This window comes from Struthio camelus, chromosome 1 (assembly GCF_040807025.1).
Source record: "Struthio camelus isolate bStrCam1 chromosome 1, bStrCam1.hap1, whole genome shotgun sequence".
In the NCBI taxonomy this organism is placed as follows: domain Eukaryota; kingdom Metazoa; phylum Chordata; class Aves; order Struthioniformes; family Struthionidae; genus Struthio; species Struthio camelus.
The window spans coordinates 200,405,093-200,427,462 of record NC_090942.1 but is presented as its reverse complement, the minus strand read 5'-3'; the positions used below and the strand labels follow the sequence as shown (position 1 = coordinate 200,427,462).

Genomic DNA, 22,370 nt, shown 5'->3' with positions numbered 1-22,370 from the left:
GAGTCTAAATGTAGCATTAAATCTATTGCTGTGGAGCTTTTGTTAGCTTCTTGCACCTTTTCTGAATTTCGGATTGTTATAGCCCATGTTAGCTCATTTATCTCTCTGCAGAAATGCAGTTCTCTTTAACTTATCAAGTTATCCTCAAAGGACTGGAAACTATTCCTTAGCAAATAGCATTCAAATCAGTCCAATAACTAATTACATTAAATAGTAAACACCATTCTAATTGTACATATTTTAAAACAGTGTCAGCTAGAAAATCCTGGTAAGTTGTTAATAGCTATCCACTGCTGCAGCAAGGTTTTTTCCTTTGTCCTTCTTGGTTGGAAGAGATAAGCATGTCTTTGTCTTTTGTTCTGTTTATTAAAAATGTTTTGAGTAATTAAACCTAAGTGTATATGCTCTTAACAGTAGTTTTCAGCATCACAGATTCTGCTTTATAGTAAATAATACTTTATAACGAAGATGGGCAAGTTTCCTGGACCGTGTTTTCTTTTGAACTGATGAGCGGTTTTGTTTATTGCACAAAAGTGGACTTTACTGCTGATTTTGCAGTTTTTTCATTCCCCGTTGCTGAATATTTTTTCAGAAAATAACTCTCCATTTCAAAATTAAGTTGTGTTTTTAAACTGTCCTGGGGGAAGAAAAAGAATATATGAACATTGAAAGTCAATGCAATGTTGTTCCTCTGTATTTACGAACATTATGAAAACAAGTACAGTAAAATATATTTATTTCTTATTGAGAGCATGTTGCTAATTCTGAAATTCCAGAAGTGTAATGCTTTAGCATAAACACTATTTTGCTCATTTTGAGAAAAACATGTAACTAACAGTTATCCTAAAATACCTTTGCCAAAAGCTACAACTTTTTCTAGCTAAATTCCAAGTTTTTCAATATCTTTGAATTTTTTTTGTGAAAAGTGGAGCTGCATTAGTAGTACAGAAACCTTCTTGTGTGTTGAAGGCTGAGAAGAGTAAAACCGAATGAAGCCTGGGTTTCCCTAGAGAAGAGTGGAGGAAGGAAGGCTACTGCAGTTATCTTTCTTTCAGTACTGTTGCTGAGCACTAAACAAAGTTATGGTTTTGAGTGTAAAAAGATTTACAGGCCTGATGGGTTCAATTAAGTGATCAGCTAAATCTTTCATTTAGCTTCCTTTTTTTTGTTGTTTTTTTCAGAAATCTGTAATGAGAATTGACTGTCTGTTACCATGTTTCCAAGATAATGTTCCTCACTGAGCACTTACAGCAGGTCCTGCTGCCAGTGGTCACAGCTGCTCTTTCCCATTCCTGGACTGTACCCAGCCTTTGCTTGCATTGAGGATATGAACTTCATCTGAAGTGTTTTTTGTTTGTTTTAGGTTTTGTTTTGTTTTTTTTTTAAAGGTGGGGGGAGCTGGACGCATGTTGCTCAGCTGAGAACATCATAGCAGAAAACTTCGGAGTATGATGACAATGAGCTTATTTTAATTTGGCAAGGCAAATAATGGATTGCCTGTGTAAGAACTGCCATTCTGAAAACACTTTTAATCTTCTCCATCATTAGTAATGATGTGCTGCATCTCAGAGAGATGCAAGTAGTGAGAGATGAGTCTGCTCTGCAGTACAGGTGCAATACAGGATAACCCAAAATTTTGTATGTGGAGTCAGCCTATGGTAGGAAGCCTTTTATAAATGAAATACTATACCTTTAAAATAGCACTTCTTGGAGTAAAGAAATTCTGATCACTTTTGCAGCCTTTTCTTATGTTGTGAAGGTTTTCACTTTGTTCAGCACCATTTCAAAAGTTTTCACCTATTTCACCTGAACGGTGAGTGTCTGGGTTGAATCTCCTTGGGTGCTCCCTGCTCAAGTGCAAGGAGCCAGATTGCAAAGCTCACCTTGAGCGTCCCTTTGATCACTGTACAATGAGGTTCTTCCTATCCATGGTGGGCCTGGCAGCCCTTCACGGGATGTATTTCAATCTTACTTGTTTTAGACAGATAGATATGTATGGAGGCATTGCAAAACAGATTCTTCCAGTGTTTTAGATGATGCCTTCAGTGTGTAGGAGGGAAGGAGGAGTGCAGCTGGCCAGCCTGAAAGCAGCAGCCTAGATGCAGTGGTAGCCTCAAGCAAGTTTTTCCAGTAGTAAAATCATGTTGCTACTTGGTTGAGATTTTCTGATTGAGGGGGAGGAGCTGTACTGAATTTTGTGGTGTGTCTCAGCTTTTCAGCATGTGATGACTGTTCTTTGCTTTTATCTGGAAATGAAAGGGCAAGTGCTGTTCTTGTTAAATTGCATATAGAAAAATAACCCCTAAGTTTCAGCTTTTTTCCCCTCACTGTTGGATGTTATAACAACATTTCTGTTCTAGACAAATTTAGTTTGAATAAATATAACTCTTATCTTATAGTATCTGTATGTGTTCTTGTTAAACATATCAGACAGACTGCTATTTACCAAATATAATGTGTATTCTAAAGCAAATAATAGCTTGAGAAGGAGCTTTCATTAACAAAGGAGCCTATGTCTCCTCAGTCATTTTATATCATCATAATTTTTGTCATGCTAGAGAAGGGAGAATCACGAAGGAAAAAAAATTGCTAAGTGAGATTATTGGTATGCTGATTGTGGGAAAGGATTTGCATAATGATTCATCAAGAGGCCAGAAGAAACCAAAGAATATCTCATTATCTTCAGCCTTCAGTAGACATGGCAGACTTATTGCTATTTAAAGGAGGCAGCGTCTTGACCTTTAGACTCTAAACCGAAGGATCTTAAACCAGCAAAATGAACTAAAGTCTTTTTTTTTTTAAAAATGAAAGAAAACTGAGAACATTCCCAGCTCATCATCCCCAATCAGTAACATTTCTAACCAAAGTTGCTTCAGTAGTGTGTTTTAGTTTTTAATTTGCACACACAAACCTATATATAAAATTTAATTTTGAGCAAGTGTACAGAAATATTAAAGTAGTCTTGCAGGGTGAGGGGTGGGGGAGGGACAAGAAACAAACATTTGGAGAAGAACGCAGTCAGTTCACAACTGAACCAGATGCTTGCATGGTTGCAATGAATAGAGAAGATATTACTGATCCCCAAATTAGTAACATCAGTACCAAATCTACCTTATGAAATGTCTAATATTAGTTTTAAAACTGAGAAATAGAGTACCTTCTGGGTGTACTCTCTTCTCTTCTTCAGCTTTGTGCCACGTCTTACTAAAATGTTTGTGTTATCTACGCCTTACTCTTCTCATCTCTGACTTAGTGTTACTTGGGAATGGTTTGCAGTGTGGAATATGGGTGTTACTTTAGAAAGAATTAGTTTTACTTTTTCAAAAGAGGACCGTAATTCCAGTTGGAAGTGGTTTGATGCACTACTTTCACATAGCCCATTAAACATGGGTCATATGGTGATGATTTGTTAATGAGCTGGATCGCAACAGAACATACCTGACATTCTCTTCGATGATATTTAGCCACAAAGTCTTCCATTTTGATTTCCCATGCAGTGTAAAATTAACTTGTTACTTTTTGTTCTTCATCAGAGGATACAGAATGTTTAATTTGTATGCCTTCCTAGCAAAAGGAGGCAAAACAGGATCTGTTGCAGATACGTTGTGATTATTGATATCTGCTCATAGTTTTACAATACTTGCATTTTTGCTTCTGGAGCGTCTGCATGTTTTGGTGCACCACCACTCGCTTTCTCTAGTTTTTAACCTGTGCCCTTTTTGTAATGAATATTCAACCTAAATTTAAAAACCAGTATAGGCTTTCTGAATGTGAGGGTGAAAAATAAAATGCCTAAAGAATTGTTAGCATTTTAAAATTTACTATTGTCTTTCCAAAAACACCCATGAAAGCATAAGAAGTATCTATCTTTCAATGACCATTAATTTAGGACTGAATGAAATGAGCATGTCAGTGAAATGTATAGTTCAAAATGTACTAACTTTAATTTTACATCGTAGCGTTTAGTTAACGCATATAACATTTTGCTTCTAGGTCAGCACGATGGACCTCTGCCACGGCAGCATGCTGGATTGCTTCCAGAGTCTCTGATATGGGCATATATTGTGCAGCTCAGCTCTGCGTTACGGACCATTCACACAGCAGGACTGGCCTGCCGAGTTATGGATCCAACAAAGATTCTAGTAACTGGCAAAACAAGGTAACAAAAGCATTATTTCTAGGTCCTTCCACTGTGATCTGTGTTCAGGATCTGTTGTCCATGCACCTTTGTTAGGAAAACAACAAAGTTTAACTAGAAAGTTCTTTGAATGTAACTGGCATGCTAAAACGTTAAAAAAAATTTTTTTTTGAGTTCTGTTAACACATATGTCCTTCTGAAACGTGTTTATCTTCAAAGCGCTTTTCAGGTCCATTACTACCAATTTAGAAGTTTTGTTGATTTACTTCTAAACTGAGGGCTTTCTGTCGCATTATATCACTTTGTAAAATTAATATGTTCTGCTTCGCAATAGTTTAAGTACTAAAATGACTTTTTTGTAGTAACAAAACATTTGATATTGGAAATATTAGAGAAAGAATTGAGTAACCAACAAAATTTAATTAAATTTCTTCATTTTTCCTTCTTGTTCGTAAAGGTTACGAGTTAACTGTGTTGGAATCTTTGATGTTTTAACATTTGACAACAGTCAAAATAATCCGCTGGCATTAATGGCTCAGTTTCAGGTAAGACAACAGACCATTGTTAGATTGATAACTTAGGGTGGGGAGTACTGAAAACCAATGCGATTCTTTTTGAAAGTCAAATATGTTAATTAAACTGTATTCTAGTATATTTGTAAATAACTATATTTTTCTATCGTGGTTTGGTTTTTGTTCCTCCATGCATTGTTTTAATTTATTTATAAATGTGAAAGCTCATTTTGCTATCTCCTGCTTCTGAAATTTCAGCAAACTCACAGAACAGATTATATTAGTAGGAATTAAACTTGAATGAGAAGTGGTTGGAATCCCTCCCTAAAGGAAGGGAAAAAAACGGCTTAGATTTATTTAGTGTTAGAAATATCAGACTTGATAGGTACATGACAGTACCACAAAATTGGGTTCACATCTGCAACGGATAGAATTTGAGATCAATCAAAAACAATGATTCAGTAGCAGTTTTCACTGTGCCTTCTTTGATGTTATTTTAATGTAAATAAGTGAGCAATAAATGCCTATTCACAGAGGAATAACAGATATTTTAAATCTTGGTTTTCTAGTTTTTCCCTGCTCCCTTGGTGATCCCTGAATGGTGGACTCTACATAACTTCTAAATTAAGAAGAATCCCTTTTACGTTAACAAAAACTATTCCTTAGTCATCTGGAGTATCACTGTGTAAAGGAGTGCCTCTTTCCCTAACTTCCCCGCGGGGTGAAGCATGCTGCTTCAGCAGTCGTCATATACCCTATCAGAAATGGGAGTGAAACATCACAGTAGGGAATTGGGTTTAATTTATTTTCATTAATTGAGCTTATTCCCTGAGAAAACTGCTCATTCAGAGTCCTCCAGTAATAAATGAAGTGTTTGAACTTTGTCCAGACAGAAACTAGCTTATTCAAGACCTCATACCAGAACACAACAACTTTTTTTGAATGATACAGTAAGCAATTTTCAGCATACTTTGAGTACATCAAAGGATATTCCCCCCTACCCCAGCTAGATACCAGTGCATAGGGCTTTTTGGTAAAGAATTAGTGGAAAACAGCTAGGAGACCATAGGAATGGATGCAAGTGAGAGATTCTGTTCCTAAAAATTTAATGAGATTTTTTTTGGTCCGCCTGTCAAAAGCGTTTAACACCCTAACAGCCCAGCACCTGGTGTTACTAAGAGTTGGTTGCCTGGTTTTGGTTTGTGTAGGGGTTTTGTTTGCATGCTTTATACTTTGTTGGTATCAGAATTGTTTAAGTGTCACTGCTGAACCAGAAAAGAAGTATAACCAGAAAAGATGTAGAAAGTGTAGAAAATACAAGTGGGACTTAAAAACATCATATTACCTCTTTTTGACACCTTCTTTGGAAGGGCTAGGATTTCACAGTCCATTTTATTCCTTCAGAGATTCTGGACTATGTTCATTCCTTGAAATTCAGGAGGCATTTATTATACTCCCTCTCTGTTTACCCTAGCCAGATAAAATTACAAAATAACAGCTGCTGCTTGTCCTTTTTCCTCTCGATCCATGACCTAGTTCCTGAATTCCTCTGGGACTCCTGTGACTGTTGAAAATGTAGGTTATCTCTTGGTTTACTGCCCAGCTAATATGCATTTCCTTGTTGCTGTCCTCAATGGACGAAGGTATTTTTGTTAGCATTTGTCACTTTCTGGCTATTTCCCATTGTTAATATAGATAGGAAAGAGTTTGGCCAGAACAGAGATTAAGAAGGGGCAATGCAGAAGGAATGCAATTGTTCTTTACAGTCTGTTTTTCAGAAACTGTGTTAAACACATTAATTTGTATGATCATGTAAGAGTTAAATAAAGGGAACAATAAGGGAAGCTTTAAAAAAAGTCGTCAGTGAAATATGAATGGCCACTTGCATTTAAAAACAAGATGGCTAAAGCTGTAAACAAAAACCTCCAAAATCCTTAAGTCATATCAGTCAGTTACTAGATACACATGGTAAAACTGTAAATGACGACGCAGAAAAAGCAGAAAGGTTTAATAAATATTTCTGTATTTTGAATGAAATGAGGATGAGTGCTATCCATATGAAGTGAAGAGAGAATAGAAGTTTTATGGATTTGAGGGATGCAAGGTAATACTTACTCAAAGTAAGTATTTTTAATTCAGTGAGCCAAAATGACTTTCACATACACAGCCCCTAAATTCAAAGAAACTAGCTGAAGATGGGTCAGTGCTGATTTAAAAAAAATATAGAACAAAAAATCTAGGAACTTGGAGGGACTCCAAACTGCAATTGCAGTTCTTAAAAAGGATAAGTGAATCCATGGAACTGTAGACTGGATGAGTTGATATCGAGCTAAGCAAAGCAGTGAAACAGTTCGTTCTGAGCTCTAACAAGACAGGCTAAACAAAAATAATGTAGTTTGAAAGGTTTTAAGGAAGTTGGATTTTGTCAAAAATAAGATTTGTTTGACTAGCTTATGTCTGGCTGATAAATCCAGCTATATGAAATACTCAGATATCTCCAGGGCTTCTGACTTTGTGCCACAGGCCTTTTTTTAATATTAAGATGTGTGTGTATGTGTATGTATATACATGTACATACACAGAAAGGAGAAGAGGGTTTCTTCAGTTAATTTTGAAATTGCTCACTGACATTTAAAATTCATTTGGTTACAGGGAGACATTAATGAAGAGAGTTTCTGAAGGTGCCTCCAAGAGACTGGTTTTTAGTCTCATGCCATTCAATATTTCTATCAGCAGCTTGGATGATGATGATAATCTTAACTAGCAAAACTTTCAGGAGATAAAGATAGAAATTGTAACAGGCTACAGTTAACTGTGAATTGAATTGCTGATTAAATGGTGATTAGTTGAATTCAAGGTAGATCTTTTGAACAAAAAAGCAGTCTTTACTTAAAAGATGGAAAGTTTTTCTTTGAAATTGTGAATTAGCTTATTATGACTTAGTGATCGCTGTCAATGGTTACCATAGCAAAAGTCTTCTGGCAAGTCTGCGGCAAAAGGAATTAATATGATCCATAAATATGTGAAAAGCACAATATAAGGTATACGCAGGGAATTGTTTGTACCTGATGTTGATCTATACCTTGTATTAGCAAGGCTACTGCAAGAATACTGTGTCTGCTGCTTGTGTCCCCACTTGAAGAAGGAATAGTAGTTCTTACATGCTTCCTTGTCTAGAAGCAGGAACAGCTGAACCTATTCAGGTTATCAAAGGGGAGGCTGAGGCTTAATAGTGATATGTGGATTTCTTCCTTACAAAAAGACAGTCTACTTCACCTCCTAGGAAGTTCTGTACCCTGTCTACGTGGATAGAGTTGGACGGTGGAATTTGACTCCCATAAATTCTAATATCCATTCCTCTATCTTACTGGACACAAAAAGAACGTCTGCATGTCTTTGTGCACTTGTAACACTTTAAACATTGGACAAAGACAATTACTATAATAACACTTCATTTCTTGGTTTTTGCTGTCAGTGAAGAGTGAGGCACCTCCAGAGAGCAATTCGGCTTGCTTAAAATCTAAATTGCCTTCTAGAAAGTACAGAAATCTTAAATTGATTAGATTCCTTAAGGAATCGCTTCAACTAAGTTCCTAAAATTAGGTGGGATGAATCTAAGCCATTATTATAATTAAATTGTTAAGTCAGGCAGTGACTGTAACTTGAATTACGTGTGTTTGAGGCTGCACTGATGTGTTGTGTCATCTCTACTAGTTTTTCTATTGAATATACTTTGCCAAAAAAAAAAAAAAAAGGTTGCAAGTCAAGTGCTTAAAAACTGACAGAAGCCTGAATTAGAATTGCCTTGCTGATGTTAATGCAGATCTTTCTCGTTAACATTTTTAAAATCTAAGGCAATCTATATTATGAAAGCACTTCTTTAAAGAAGGACTACTTTTCCATAGGATACTGCCTCAAGCTGTACGTTTTGGGTGTATAAATCAGGGTTGGGTGATGGTAGAAGAAGTATGTGGGATACCTCTGTATCAATTATTGAATGTTGGAAGGTGTTCAATGTGAAGCAGGGGACTGTGGAAACAAAGATCATCTTATGGTTAACATAAATAATGTCTTCTAAATCTTTGGGCAGGGAAAACAAAAAAAAACTTACAGATTAACAAAAAAGCCATTGCATCCCATGTTGCAGATGTCTCCTTACAGATGTCTCATCAGCAAGATTCCTCTATTTAGTTCTACAGCAGTGTCCTTTACTGCTTGCGCTGACTGCACTTGGTAGCAGAAGCAGAGGTTTCTACCTAAGTGGGGTTTGTTGACCTGTTTCATTTCTCTTCGCTGGACTCCAAAGAAACTCTCATACTTGGGATTTCTTGTGTAGCTAATGCTAGTCCCTCTCTGTCTCCTTTCCCTCCACCTTCTATCCTTCTTACTGCTGTCCCATTTTCTGCGTTCTGTTTTCTGTCTTCATTACTTTCTATCCTCTACCATGCCTTTTAACTTCTATCGTTATGTTGCTTATTCTTGTTTGAATTTTGCTGCTTAATCATACTTCAGCCATTGATATGGAAATAGCAGGGATGTTGAGAGACCTGGAAACATTTTGTTTATTCAGTGCCTCAACATCTGGGAGATGTGGTTGTAGGGAGTGCTCTGTTGAGCCACTGTGGCTGAAGGAGGTAGCAAGCATAGGTGCCCCTGTGGGTGGAACAGCTCTGGAAGGATGGAACGTATTCACCATGAGTGCAATCTTCTACGCTTTTAGCTGTCAAATTCGAAACAAAACTTTTAATGTTAGTGTTGCCAAATTTTTTGGCCTTTCTTACAGAAATGGTAAAAGGTGCATTCCTGGTACCAGTGTTATCTCTGCTAAATGTTGTATCCTTTCTCCAGAACATGGAGCTGATAGGCGTTCTTGGTGAATGGTAGCATTTTCCTCCCCCCCCCCCCCTTTTTTTCTTTCTAACATTTGCAAAAAATCTCATTTTCTAAGAAAAAAAGTGAGGAAAATACTAAATTGGCATTTTCAGACTGAACTTAAGAGTCTGCTAAAGCAGACATCCAGCATGGAAAACTGCAAATACTTAAGGTTTGGCCAAGTCTTATGCAGCTAGAACACTTTCTGTAGAAAGAATCAGGCAGCTTTACCTATGAATGTTAATGTCTTCTACTAAATTAGGCTCCTGTTTTCAGAGGTGGGCTTTAAAATTTGTTAAAGCTTTAATAGTGTTCTGTTGTCACAAAGTAGTCTATGCAGCATTCATCTTTTCATGAGAAGCTCCACTTATAGGGAAAATATGTAGTGATGATAAGGATTTCTGCACAAAATGTGATGCTGCTACATATTTCAGCCCTAGAGGCCTGTTCCTTTCTGGTTATTTCAGGCAGTTATTTCATATCTTTTCACCCTGGCCATTTGAGATGAAAACCTATGAGGTGAAAAGTCAGTATCTGGCTTTTGGAAAACTTAAATTCATAGCCTTTGGGAGTCAATACCAAGAACTGATTTCACAGTCCTGATGGAAGTAACATTAAATTTATAGGGATCACACACTGTTATGTGCGATAAACAGTGTGAATAACTGAATCGTCTCTCTTGAAACTCCTATGAGTTTCCTTTGGCTGTACTAGAAAAAAAAAATCCAACAGATTGTTTCTGGTTTAACAAATAACTCTTGCCACATTGTTCTGCATGCCATATCGAGAAAACTTGCACTATTTGCTGCCAACTCATTGATTCCTCAGGGATGAGCGTGTGGATGGTTAGAGTCTGTTTTCAGAGTTTCTGCTCACTTTGAGTTCTCTCCAGGACTGTTCTTACACTAAAAACAGGTACATCTTATTCGTTTAAAGATAAATATAATGCCTAGAAATTGTTGTCAAGACAGATTCTCCTCTGTACATAATAATTGCTTGAATTGTATTGATCTGTATGTTTTGAATAGCACTTACTTTGGTTGTTCAGATTCTTCTAAAGGTTACTGAAGTATTATCTCTTTTCAAATGCCATCTAGTACTATTGGTATATTTACCTATATTCTGAATCTTCCCTCTATTTTCCCTGCTAGCAAGCAGATCTGATCTCCTTGGGGAAAGTTGTATTGGCTTTGGCTTGCAATTCTTTATCAGGAATTCAGAGAGAGAATTTGCAGAAGGCGATGGAACTGGTGACAATCAACTATTCCTCTGATTTGAAGAATCTGATTTTGTAAGTTTGATACTACGCACTTGCTGTTTTGTTTTATAAAATATAGCTCTTAAAGGATTGTTTTTTAAAATACAGATGAAAATGTCAAAAGGAGATTTTGAGACACAAATAAGATTAGAGGTGTAATTGCTGTCATTGCATTGTCTGCACAGTCAGTGCATTGTTAAATGTTGTCTTTTAAAGTTGATTTGTATAATGTGTATTTTTATGGCATGTCTAGTAAAAAAAAAAAAAAGCCCTATCTTTAGTAAGTGTTAAAGCTCTAATATGAATTATTAATATTCAACTTAAAACAAACAGAAAACCAAGATATGAGCCATCAGCATTTCAAGTTGTCTTCAATACTAGACTTTCATTGCCTCTTATCTGCCATAGTAACATGCTAGTCTTGTATCTAACTGTATTTCTGTATTCAGAAATAGACACTTTACTTTTTTAGACAGAAGGTTTCAGTGCTAGTTTGTGTATTATTTTGTGTTGTTTTAAAATATAAAAATATAGTTAGTGTTTCTCCTTCCCTCTTACAGCTTACGAGGGAAAAGTAGAAATGTCTGTCCCCCTGTGTTTGGAAAGCCATTGCTTCACAATCTTAATCTTCGTGTCTTCTCTGTTTTTGAATATGCTCTTGCTCTTTGAATGGGGTGAACTAAGCAGTGCCATGAAAGTACACTCCTAGCTTTTTGAATGCTTTATATAAATAAGTGACTGGAAGTATACAAGTAAGTTAATGCAGAAGTTTTTTTGTTAGTTAATCCTTTCTTAAAAAACAAAACAAAACAAAGCACTACAGTTGCCAATTTGTGTATGAAATAGACATCAGTGGCAAATAGTTATAAAATTATAATTGGATGAAGTCTGGCATTTGCAGCATGTTCAAGTAACCTTTTGGGGGAATATTTTGGCAGGTATTTGCTGACTGACCAAAACAGACTTCGCAGTGTAAATGATATCATGCCTATGATTGGTGCGCGATTCTATACTCAATTGGATGCCGCTCAAATGCGAAATGATGTTATAGAGGAAGACCTTGCAAAGGTAAATAGTTTAGTAATTCCTACAGGAAGACCTATAGTCAGGATTGCTACAGCTATACCTTAAAGGGGAAGTTTTCTTGTCCTCCCCCTCACCCCCCGACCCAGTTTGTTTAGCAACCCAAGTAATCTGCCTGAAGTTTTAAGAAGTCTGAGGTCAAGAAATGCAAACTCCAAAAGCTCCAAGAACCACTACTTTTAGACTGTGACTAGGCCAAGAATACTTATCCTGGGCTTTAACTGAAATAGCATCTTCATGTCCAACCAGCAGTCTTGGGGAAAAGTTCTTCATAGAATGGTTAAAAAGCAGTATTCTGAGTAAATAATTCTATGCATCTTATCACACACTAGAATGTAGTTTGTATTGGAGGTTGATACTACAGCAATTACTACTTTTAAATTCCTGGATAGACTTGAGTTCCAGTGTCCATTTCCTTATCTTGTAACTGTTTCCTTTCCAAATGAATGCTACATACTGGAGGTAAAGATTGTCATCCTCGTTTGCCCTGAAACCTGCGCCTCTTGCTCTGTGGGTTTGGTTAATCAAATTCAGTTGAGGTATCAAGTGCCAGCCACAAAGGAAGTACATACTTTGTGCTGTGTTAGTATGCGTTTATAGAAGAGGAAGGGGTTTGAGTCTTACCTTGTCTGCTCATCAGAAGCCATTGATCACAGGATTTTGTAAGAAGACTGAAATGCATGGCAGGATTTCATACTGATGAAGATTTATGTAGGGTATAGTATTTAGTTTTTAAGGGTTTAATCAACATCTTTTAACTTCTTTTTTTCCCTAAATGCCTGCATTGGAAACTTTTGCAAAGAAACAACAGACTAACAGTCAGGATTCTGGTGGACTGGCTCTTTGCGTTTCTATGGCATTGGCTTGTTAGGTAACCGTTTCTACCTCCTTAGTGAGAAGATACCAAAATCTGTCAGAGGGAAAGTGCTATAGAAGAGCAGGATAGTGTCTGCTTTGGATGCAGATCTCCCTAGATGAGGGGTGCTCGCTCTTTCTAGCAGGGTAAAACACTGCACCTGCTGTGAAGATGGTCAAGATCGTTTCATGTCAAGGTCACCCAATGCATCTGTATAAATATGAGCAGGTAGACCCTTTCACGTGCCCAAAATGGAGGTTGTCCTTTAATCAGCATTAAGCAGTCTGCATTTTCAGTCAGGTGCTGACAGCAACTGCTATCAACAGAGCAGAGCCACTACAAATACAAGGTGTTGCATAGCCCCCAGTTCAGCAGCAGCTGTTTACTTGGCAGTGATAAATAGCAGCTGCTAATTAGCTGTCATACCATAACTTGTTTGTACTACTATATCCTTAGTAATGTCAGAGCTGCAGTATCACTTAAGTCTGTTTAGCCTGGTATCCTCTCTTTGTTATTGCCCTAAAGCAGATGCTTAGGGAAGAACATTAGAAGAGTAGTAGCACATGTGATATTTCTCCCATATATTCTCCTAGTATCCAGTCATTTACAGCTTAGGAACTTGTGAAGCTGCAAGTGGTTTGTATGTAGTTAGTAACTTGGTATTCTCTTGAAGCAGTGAATATTCATTATTCCCAAGTCTCTCATATTTGATACGGCAATGACCCTAGCACTCCTTGTTCCTTTCCTTCCTTACCTTCCCATCATCTACATGCTGCAGCATTCAAGTATCCAAACCCTCAGTTTTTCAGGTCCCCTAACCTACTCTACAGAAGAGTTCCCAGCCGTACTGGCTACCAAGCCTGCTAATGGACCACCTGGAAGTTTTAGAGCCAATGCTGTTGCCCAGCTCTCTGTCACTGTTGACTGGGAATCTCCGAGGCAGTAGCATTCACAGATGTGTTTTCCTTTTGTGTATTTGGCCACATACCAAAAATTGTTTTAAGCTTTGCATGCTATATTGACAGACCTTTTGCTAGCTGGATAAGGTAAAAGTCTATCCTGTCAGTCCATAACTGTAACTACAATTGAAGTATAAGCTGTTCTGGTGGTGGTGGTGGTGGGGGGGGGGGGTTGTTTGTTGTTTTTTTTTTTTTTTTTTTTTTTTTTAAGACTTGGATTAAGAATCTTGCTCCCTATTGTTTGTCTGAGGTCAAGCTGTTATCACCTTGGCCTACTTTATTTGCCCAACTGTACGCAGTAATCTACTTCAGACTGAATTCATTTGAAATCAATATGATCATGCATGGAGTGAGATGCAGCTTAGCATGAATAATGTTGGAGAGCTGGGCCACTGGAGAATATGAATAATAGCAAGAGAATTTTTTTTTTCCTGCCAGCTTTGAGCAGCTTTTACTTAAATGAAAGATTAATCCACTGTACAATGTAAGTGCAATGTAACCTAGGATAAAAGATACAATTTTTTCTTACCATACCCCAAGTGATGTGGAAAAAGTACAAAATCAATTTTTCAGTTGCATATATTATAAGCATCCATGATTTTAGTGTTCTTTCTCTTGCATGAGTTCATTCTGATTACTTTACCTCTGTCATTGGTGGAGTCAGAATTCATACTGCTCAACGATAAAAATAAGCTACCTTACCGTAGCGTCAATTTTTGTTTAAAATTTGTTTTATTTCAAGCAGATACTTGGAACCAACTGCAGTTCCAATTGCAGTTTGATTATTATTGTTGCTAAATAGTGTTAATAATGACCTGCAAAGCATTTTTCAATAAAAGTTGGTAGATCAGGTAATCAAGAGGAGAGGGAACATGGAGAATGCTCTTACACTACTTAGAGCTACAGGTTATGATATTCATATATATGTATATAAGTGTATTCTTTTTGCTAACCTTACTATATTTAACATATCTCTGAGTATAGGAAGGCAAGAGAGACTAGATTTATGTTTCCACATAGAAATTGAACTGCCTGATCCACTTCCTGCTGGGACAGCAAGATGTCATCTGTTGTTAAATTTCCACATTATAATTTGGATATGAAGTGCTAAGATCAGTATTTGACTACTAATACACAGTATAAAGCGTTCAGTCTCTTTCTGAAAATGTATATCATCTTCATAGAATAAATCATTGTAATTCATTGCACTTCAGTGGCGTTACTGCTGTATAGCTTTTCCTCATAAGTGTCTAAATTTTGTCTTTCATTCAGAAACTTCAACTAATAACCTATTTCTTGTTTTCTAGGAGGTGCAAAATGGAAGGTTGTTTAGGCTTCTAGCAAAATTGGGAACAATCAATGAGAGGCCAGAGTAAGAAATACTTGTTTTTGTAGTGTAGTATGTAAGATTCAGTTTGTAATCCAAGGTTTCTTTCACTGTAAATCTGAGATCAAGAGTTTTTCCCATCTGTACCCCTGAAGAAAAGAGTACTAAACAACCCTTGAGACAATGAGATAAGCAACTTTCACCAAAATATTAAATTAAGGAAAAGAGAAGGAGGCAAACAGATATGCCAAATTTACTTCTGTTATTCAGTATGGGTTCTCTTAGTGGTCTGTTGTGAATTAAAACAGTTTTTGAGGCAATCAGTAGCCTTTTATAACTATAGCAAATGGCATGGATACTTGTTTTAATCTACTTAATTATCAGTTTGTTGTTTATCAACTACTATATAGCAATTTTGTGTTCATGGCCTGTTTTCCATCCTGTTCAATAGAACTGGATTAGAACAGTTGTGTTTGTAGTGCTGGTTTCCAACATTTGTCTGGTAAACTTGGTAAAGATCACTCCTACTTTTTTCCCTTACTTTTCTTCAGGCTTTGGTAGGCATTAGCTTCACGTGAAGTTGAGGAACTTTGAACATGTCACCTTTATCTTTGTGGCAGAGAGAGATGGCAATTTAATTGCAAATTATAACAGATGGCTTAGCAGAACGGTACGATCATTTAGGTTAGATTGAGCAGTCAGTGTATGATTTATGTTGGTTTTGAGATTTTCTTTGTTTTTTTTGTTTTTTGAGGTTTAATGTGAGCCTTTGCTTTACACCAGGTTTCAAAAAGACCCAACGTGGTCAGAAACTGGAGACAGGTATTTGCTAAAGCTCTTTCGAGATCACCTTTTCCATCAGGTGACAGAAGCGGGTACTCCTTGGATTGACCTCAGTCACATTATCTCATGTCTTAACAAGGTACACTGTACTTATGTTAGCTTTTAAAAATTGTTTCGGTTAACTTTCTTTAAAAACAATGTTCCACTGCAAAGCAAGTTGTCATTGGCAGGTTAATTCTGTTGATTTAACTGATTATTATTTTTCCCCTATTTTGGATGAAAGCAATGTATTCACTAAGCTAATATGCAAACAATCATGAATATTTTAAATAAACTTAGTAGTACATTAATATTAAAAGTTGGAATTCAGTAATGTAGTATGGCATATATATAGTATTAACTTGTTCATCTTAGAATGCATTGAATACTGTGAATAAGCAATGCTGGTCCCTTTATGCTACTCTGGTCTTTCAACACAGCATAAAGGGTCCATAAAAACCCTTTAATTGGGGGAGGTTTCTGCTGATATAGTCATCACAGAAGATGGTTATAAAGCAAGAGGGTCCTCTCCTAAACTGTGCTGCCCAGAGTAGGAGATAGGAGGGCTCATCAAGAGAAAGGCTGCAATACTGCTTTGTGCAAAATGCAACACTGTCTTAGATGATGGGGAAAATTTCTGTGACATACAAGCTGAAGCCCATTTCTGATACTCCTGTAGCCTCTCCAGCCCTTCATTTTACAAGGTTGATTTAACAAAGCAATTTGCAGTTGTCCATTAGCTGCACCACTAGCAAAATTTCAGCTGAGCGCTCTCATGATTAATAGTGGGAGTCATGTGAGATCTTCATTAGTTGTGGAACTTCTTGTCTTGCTCCATAAATTACAAAGCACATGACTTGTGTGGTGGGTTTTTTTTTTTTGGGGGGGGGGGGGGGAGGCTTACTGATAGGTCAGCTTTCAGTTTACTTGACACCATTTTACCAAATTTCAATAAGTCATAGGAGAATAAATTGCTATTTCATCCTTTTTTCATAGCTGTTTGATCATTCCACTCACTGCATAGAGGATGGTGATGCAGATGCTGACAATATACAGTTGTAGTGGCTAGTGTTTTTTCTAGGATTAGGATAGCAACCAACTTCCAGAAAAATTTGAATGTATTTAGATCCTTTGGTACTACTAACATCTGACTCATCTGACTAACTGCAGTTAAATCTTCTAAATTAGCTTTACCTCCTATTAGATCACAAATGTGCATTTTTTTAAACCTCCTCTTCATCTTGCTAATTGGTATCTGCAATCCTTTTAAAAAGGACATTAAAGAAATTGATAAGACTAAAGAAAAAAAAAATTGAAGACAGTTAAAAGAAAGCATGTTGATAGTCAAAAAGCCAGTGCAGTGCCATCATGATTTGAAAACAAAGAGCACTACAGATCTATAGTGAGAAATGTTCCTGAAGTTATAGGTCAGGGAAAAGACTGTGTCAAAGAATTTGTTGTTCTGTTAATGTTCATGGCTTACCTTTTTAAACAGAGGCTCTTCTCTTCTGTGGTTGTGGGCTCATCACACAAAAAAGTAAGGCTTACAGAACTGTACTTTGGAAATACACTCTAAAAGCTTATCTGAAATCATGATATGTACTAGTAGAAGTGGCTATTTGGCCTTTCCTGCTATGCTCCAGGAGCATTCCTGTTTACTTAGACTTCGCATACACATACATACAGTATAGGTGGGATTTTTTTCCCCCCCTTCTCTTAATTGTGCCATTTTCGGAATCTTTTCAGCTGAGAGATCCCCCCAGGAGGAGAGGAGGAATATATATATATATGGCTTTCTTAGTACAGGTCTTCCACCTACCAGTTTCATTGAGATAATTCACTACTTTCTTGCATGATGCTAATGTGGACAGTAGACAGCATTTCACAAGCTATCTTCATCTTGATAACATTTTGTAATGGATGTTGAAAGAGATTGGTAGTGCTATCGTACTCTACAAGAATTAAAAGCTAATTGTCATTCTTTTGTCCTGAAGTTATTCATAAAGCAGAAACTTTAAATTTGGGAAGTTGTAGCTTTTAGGGTTGTGCTTGCTCAGAATGTTATTTTACAAGAAAAATGCAAATTTCTAACTTGGTATATTGCCTCAGACAGCAGCTCAGGCAAGAGCTCAATGTAAAATCTATTTGTTTTTCCTGCTCTTCATTACAGCATGACAGTACTTTTATTTAAACCTGCTGGAGTAGTATTTCCAAAGCTTGTCTCAATAATGCTGTATCCCACTTACCTCTGCCTCGTGGGACAGGAAAGTTTGTAGTGTCAAATATTTGCAAATATCAATATACCAACTGAAACAGAGCTAGGAAAATTTTGCTTTGTAAGAGTCTGACAATTCCCCGTTGATGAACGCATCTTGCTAAGTGAAGAGATCATAAAGACAGTGTTGGGAGGGACCTCAGCAGATAAACTAATCTATACCTGAATTCTGAATTAGGATTAAGGTTACATGCCTAATATACATATGCATCCAAAATCACTGTTTTCCTGTTTCTGAAGCTTTCTAATGAAAGGAATTCAGCAGTACCTTCATATATTTTAATATATTTTAAATAGACAAAAAATGTCTCTGTCATTTGTTATAGGAAATGTAATGAAATATTAGTGTTGCAAGTTGCATGGAAGTCACTTGGAAGATCGTGCAGCTCAATTCTTGCATTACTTTCATACTGAATTTGAGAAATCAGGAAAAAACGTGAAAATGAATATTGAACAGACTTTTAATCTTTTTTTAACCCTGAATCATCTATTTGTTTATGAATTGGAACTAGGTGATGTTTTTCTTGAAACAGGGGAAGAAATGTACCATATCAAAGACATAGGGACCGGTTTGTTTGCAGTATTGCCAAAACTGTGAGGTTTGGGTTTCTATTATTATTCAGGCTACTTGGGGCTGGTCTGTTCATTATTTTGTTTTAGAATGGGCAAGAAATAATTTAACCAGCTTCCCAGGAGGCTTGTGAATTATATGGTAAATCACATGGAAATGTAATGTTGAGCATGTTTTGTACATCAGGAACTATATGGAAATTATGCTAGGTTCTCTATCCAGGGAAGATAGTATTTTAGGGTTATTAGCTTTATGAAAAGGGAAGAAAACAACGGTAATCTAATCCAAAGGTCTGGAATGTCCATCAGGTTAAGACCAAAATGTCTCGATTTTTTGGCAAATACATTGTTTTGGTGCGGCTCAGATCCTTCCTTTCTGTGTTGTTAGCAGATCTGAGCCGCACCAAAACAATGTGCTTGCCAAGAAATCGATTGCTTTTGTTATTGGGGAAATGTTTTGCCATTTCTTTCACACTTCTTTTATTTTATCTTTTGCATTCTTGTTACAGTTAGATGCTGGTGTGCCAGAAAAAATAAGCCTCATTTCCAGAGATGAGAAGAGTGTACTTGTGGTAACTTACAGCGATTTAAAACGCTGCTTTGAAAATACTTTTCAAGAACTGATTGCAGCCGCAAATGGTCAGTTGTAGTATTTGCTGAAAGCATGCAGGACATTGCTGAGGAACTTAACCAATAGCAAATTGCACTACAGCTGAATTGTTGTTGTCATCTCATTTCACATTTGGGAAACAAACAGGAGATGAGCAAAGCTGCTTGCACTTCAGTCAGGTACACTGTTACTTGAAGGGAAGAATGTTTCACTTATCCTAGAGCTAAGGCTGCCATTGGAGGCTTTATCTGTGAAGAATTTATTTTAGATTAAGGAACACATCAGGTGCATGATGTTCCTGCTTTTATTTTTTCCACTTGTATATGCACTAATTTTAATTTTTTTAAGACTTTTCTGATCTCTGAAGTTTTGCCACATTGTATACTTATTAAGGGAAACTCTTTGCAAGGACATTTCTGGGATACATTTTTGTCACTGAGGATATAGCAAAATTTATTCATTTTGATATTATTTGCACCCAGAATAGCATAAAGGACCAGGTAAATAATTTAATAGAAATTGTGTTCTATCAATTACTGTTTAGTTTGTAACCTCTGTAAAAGTGTGTTGTATGCAAGCTCTGTATGCCACCCACTGTTAGTTTAAAAAAAGAAACGAACCAGAAGATGAAACTTTTTAAAACCAATCAAGTGAAGTATCAGAGAATTGTCAAAAAAAAAAAAAAGAGGAAAAGAAAAAAAAAATCCCCTCATTTGATTTAAACATTGTCTAAGCGAAGTGACGAAAATAGCATCATGAGAAGCATCTATAATTTAAGGAGCATATCAAATTTGCTCTAAACACAACCAGCGCCTTTTAAAAACTGTTTGTACGTTTTCGTGCTAGTCAGAAGCATTTACATTTATGCAATTTTTTTAATAGTTTTTTTAAAAGAAATTGTGTTTAAATGCCTGAAGTTTCAGGAGTGTATTACTTTAGGTTATTTACAATATAATTTTTGTATAAAGTTCTGTTCTTTGAACCACAGCTTTATTATGGTACGCTACACTGGATACAGATACAAAGACACTGTTAAAAGAAGATTAACTAAACACAGCAGTTGTCTGGCATCAAGAGCTTTTCAAGTTTTACAGCCTGAATCTGGAGGGATAATGATCTGCTGTGCCTTTGCAGTCACTGCTTAGCCCAAAGTAATATTACTTTTGATAATACTCAACACATGAATATTCATGAAGTAATTCAGTCTCAAAAGTCTGGATGGAATTTTCCTCCTCAATTAACTTTCTAATATTTGGACATGCAATTGTCTCCATACTTGGGTATTCATGGGATTTGTAGTTAAACACCTACACTTTGATACTGAAGACTGCCAAATCAAATATGTAGGAATTTCCTTTCTTAAAGCAGTAGTGAAGACTGTATCTATCCTTTCCCAGCACTGAATGTTTTAATAGCACTGGGTGCTCACCATGAAGAAAATGTGGAAACTCAAAAGGTCAGGACAGACTCTAAGCACTTGCAACTGATGTTACTGACATCAATTTTAATAATTCTCAATATTTGTAGTTTTCAGAGAAGTTTTTAATATTTCTCTGTCCACTTTTATAAGCTTTAAAATGATCCGCCGCCTCGAGACTTGCATCAAGAAAAGCAACTCTCTTCACATCGAAAGCTTTGAAGACTAGGGACATGCTTTACACATTTTAGAAAATGTGGTTGAATCCACATTAGGTAGCATCAGTTGTTGAGTTAAAATCGATTATTGTTGCTTTTGATTGAATGAATTTTAAAAGGAACATAATGTTTAATATTCAAACGATAACAGTTGCCAGAATGTTCTTTTTAATGTAAAAGGAACAGGAACTTTGAGAAGTGAACATGCAAAACAGTCTTTTATCATTAGCTCATGTATTTGAGGAAGAGCAGCTGTCTTTTTATATGTTTTTTGACAAATCATATTGTAATTCTTTTGTACAAAAAAGAAGTACTTGTATTCTAGAAGAAATATGAAATGCTTAATTTATAAGCGGGCTGAGGTTTTTTTCCAGTATTGTTTTCTTTGAAAATGAAAGGGGATCATCTGTTTGGTTGTGGGGTTTGGGGACCTTTGAAAATTTAATTTGTGGACCAATATTTTGTGAAAGTGCAAGGCAGGGGTAAAATAGGGCTTGAATTCTCATCCTTTTTAGACCAGCAAATCGCCCTCTGCGAGACATGTCTAAATTGCAAACGTGTGTGTACTTACATAATGTCAGTTTGCTTCAGCCCCTAGTAACCTCAGGACTTGGTTTAAAAATAAAAAGGTAGACAGCTAATAAGTTTTCATACATAAACAATGTCAGCCAGAAAATATTTGGTGTCAGGTAATACATTAAAAAAAAAAGTTTTGTTTTCTATTTATTTCATTTGGTCCATTTTTGGGAATGATTTGAACAGTCTGAAGTTCAGCTTGGGTGTTTTTTGGGGGGAGAGCTCTTCTACCCCATTTTAATTCCATTTAGAAGGTTGTCCTAAAGTTGTAGTTTAATGCATTCATAGGAAGAATTGTGTATCTCTGTTTAAAAAGAAGCACCACTAGGATGTGCCCTCCCAGATGGGAAATTTAATTCTGACCTTCCTATTTTTACAGCTAAAAGCACAGAAGGGACAACCTTTGAAATCACGTGATGTTGGTCATTTTAATTTTTGTACCTATTTTAAATTCTGTTGCTGTATTTACTATATTGTAAATATTTTGTTGAGGGTACCTATGTATTTTTGATTTGCCCTTGTTTCAGTAATTCAGGTGTCAACAGCTTCCCCTAAAAAGCACCAGTATGTTAAGTTCTAATGTCATGATCCCAATATGTGTTACTCATCTTTAATCCTGTTTTCATTCTTCATGTGTACAGCAGTATTTTTAATAAAGAATACCAGAAACAACATAGTCTTATTCTGAGCATGTGAAGTACAGAAATCGGATAGACCTCATCACAACTTTAGTGCTGGAATTGTATTTCATTCTATCGTATTTCTTTGGTATTCACTCTTTGTTTCCAGTGTGGAGCTTAAACAATCATGATTCACAAAGCATGTTTAATGTTTACCACTTACAGCACATCAGATGTCCAAAAATTTATAGATACTA

General features: G+C 36.3%; 1 protein-coding gene across 3 annotated transcripts in view; it reads left to right on the top strand.

Moving 5' to 3' along the window:
- Positions 1–22,165, top strand: part of PAN3 (poly(A) specific ribonuclease subunit PAN3) — an 85,955-nt gene extending 63,790 nt beyond the window's left edge. For all 3 annotated transcript variants that reach the window (XM_068930169.1, XM_068930168.1, XM_068930167.1), the window contains 7 exons: positions 3,994–4,159; positions 4,596–4,683; positions 10,674–10,813; positions 11,719–11,848; positions 14,986–15,050; positions 15,789–15,927; positions 19,182–22,165. In XM_068930169.1, coding sequence (XP_068786270.1) covers positions 3,994–4,159; positions 4,596–4,683; positions 10,674–10,813; positions 11,719–11,848; positions 14,986–15,050; positions 15,789–15,927; positions 19,182–19,322 — 869 coding nt within the window. In that variant the 3' untranslated portion in view covers positions 19,323–22,165. The remainder of the gene's footprint in view (positions 1–3,993; positions 4,160–4,595; positions 4,684–10,673; positions 10,814–11,718; positions 11,849–14,985; positions 15,051–15,788; positions 15,928–19,181) is intronic.
- Positions 22,166–22,370: the final 205 nt, after the last annotated feature.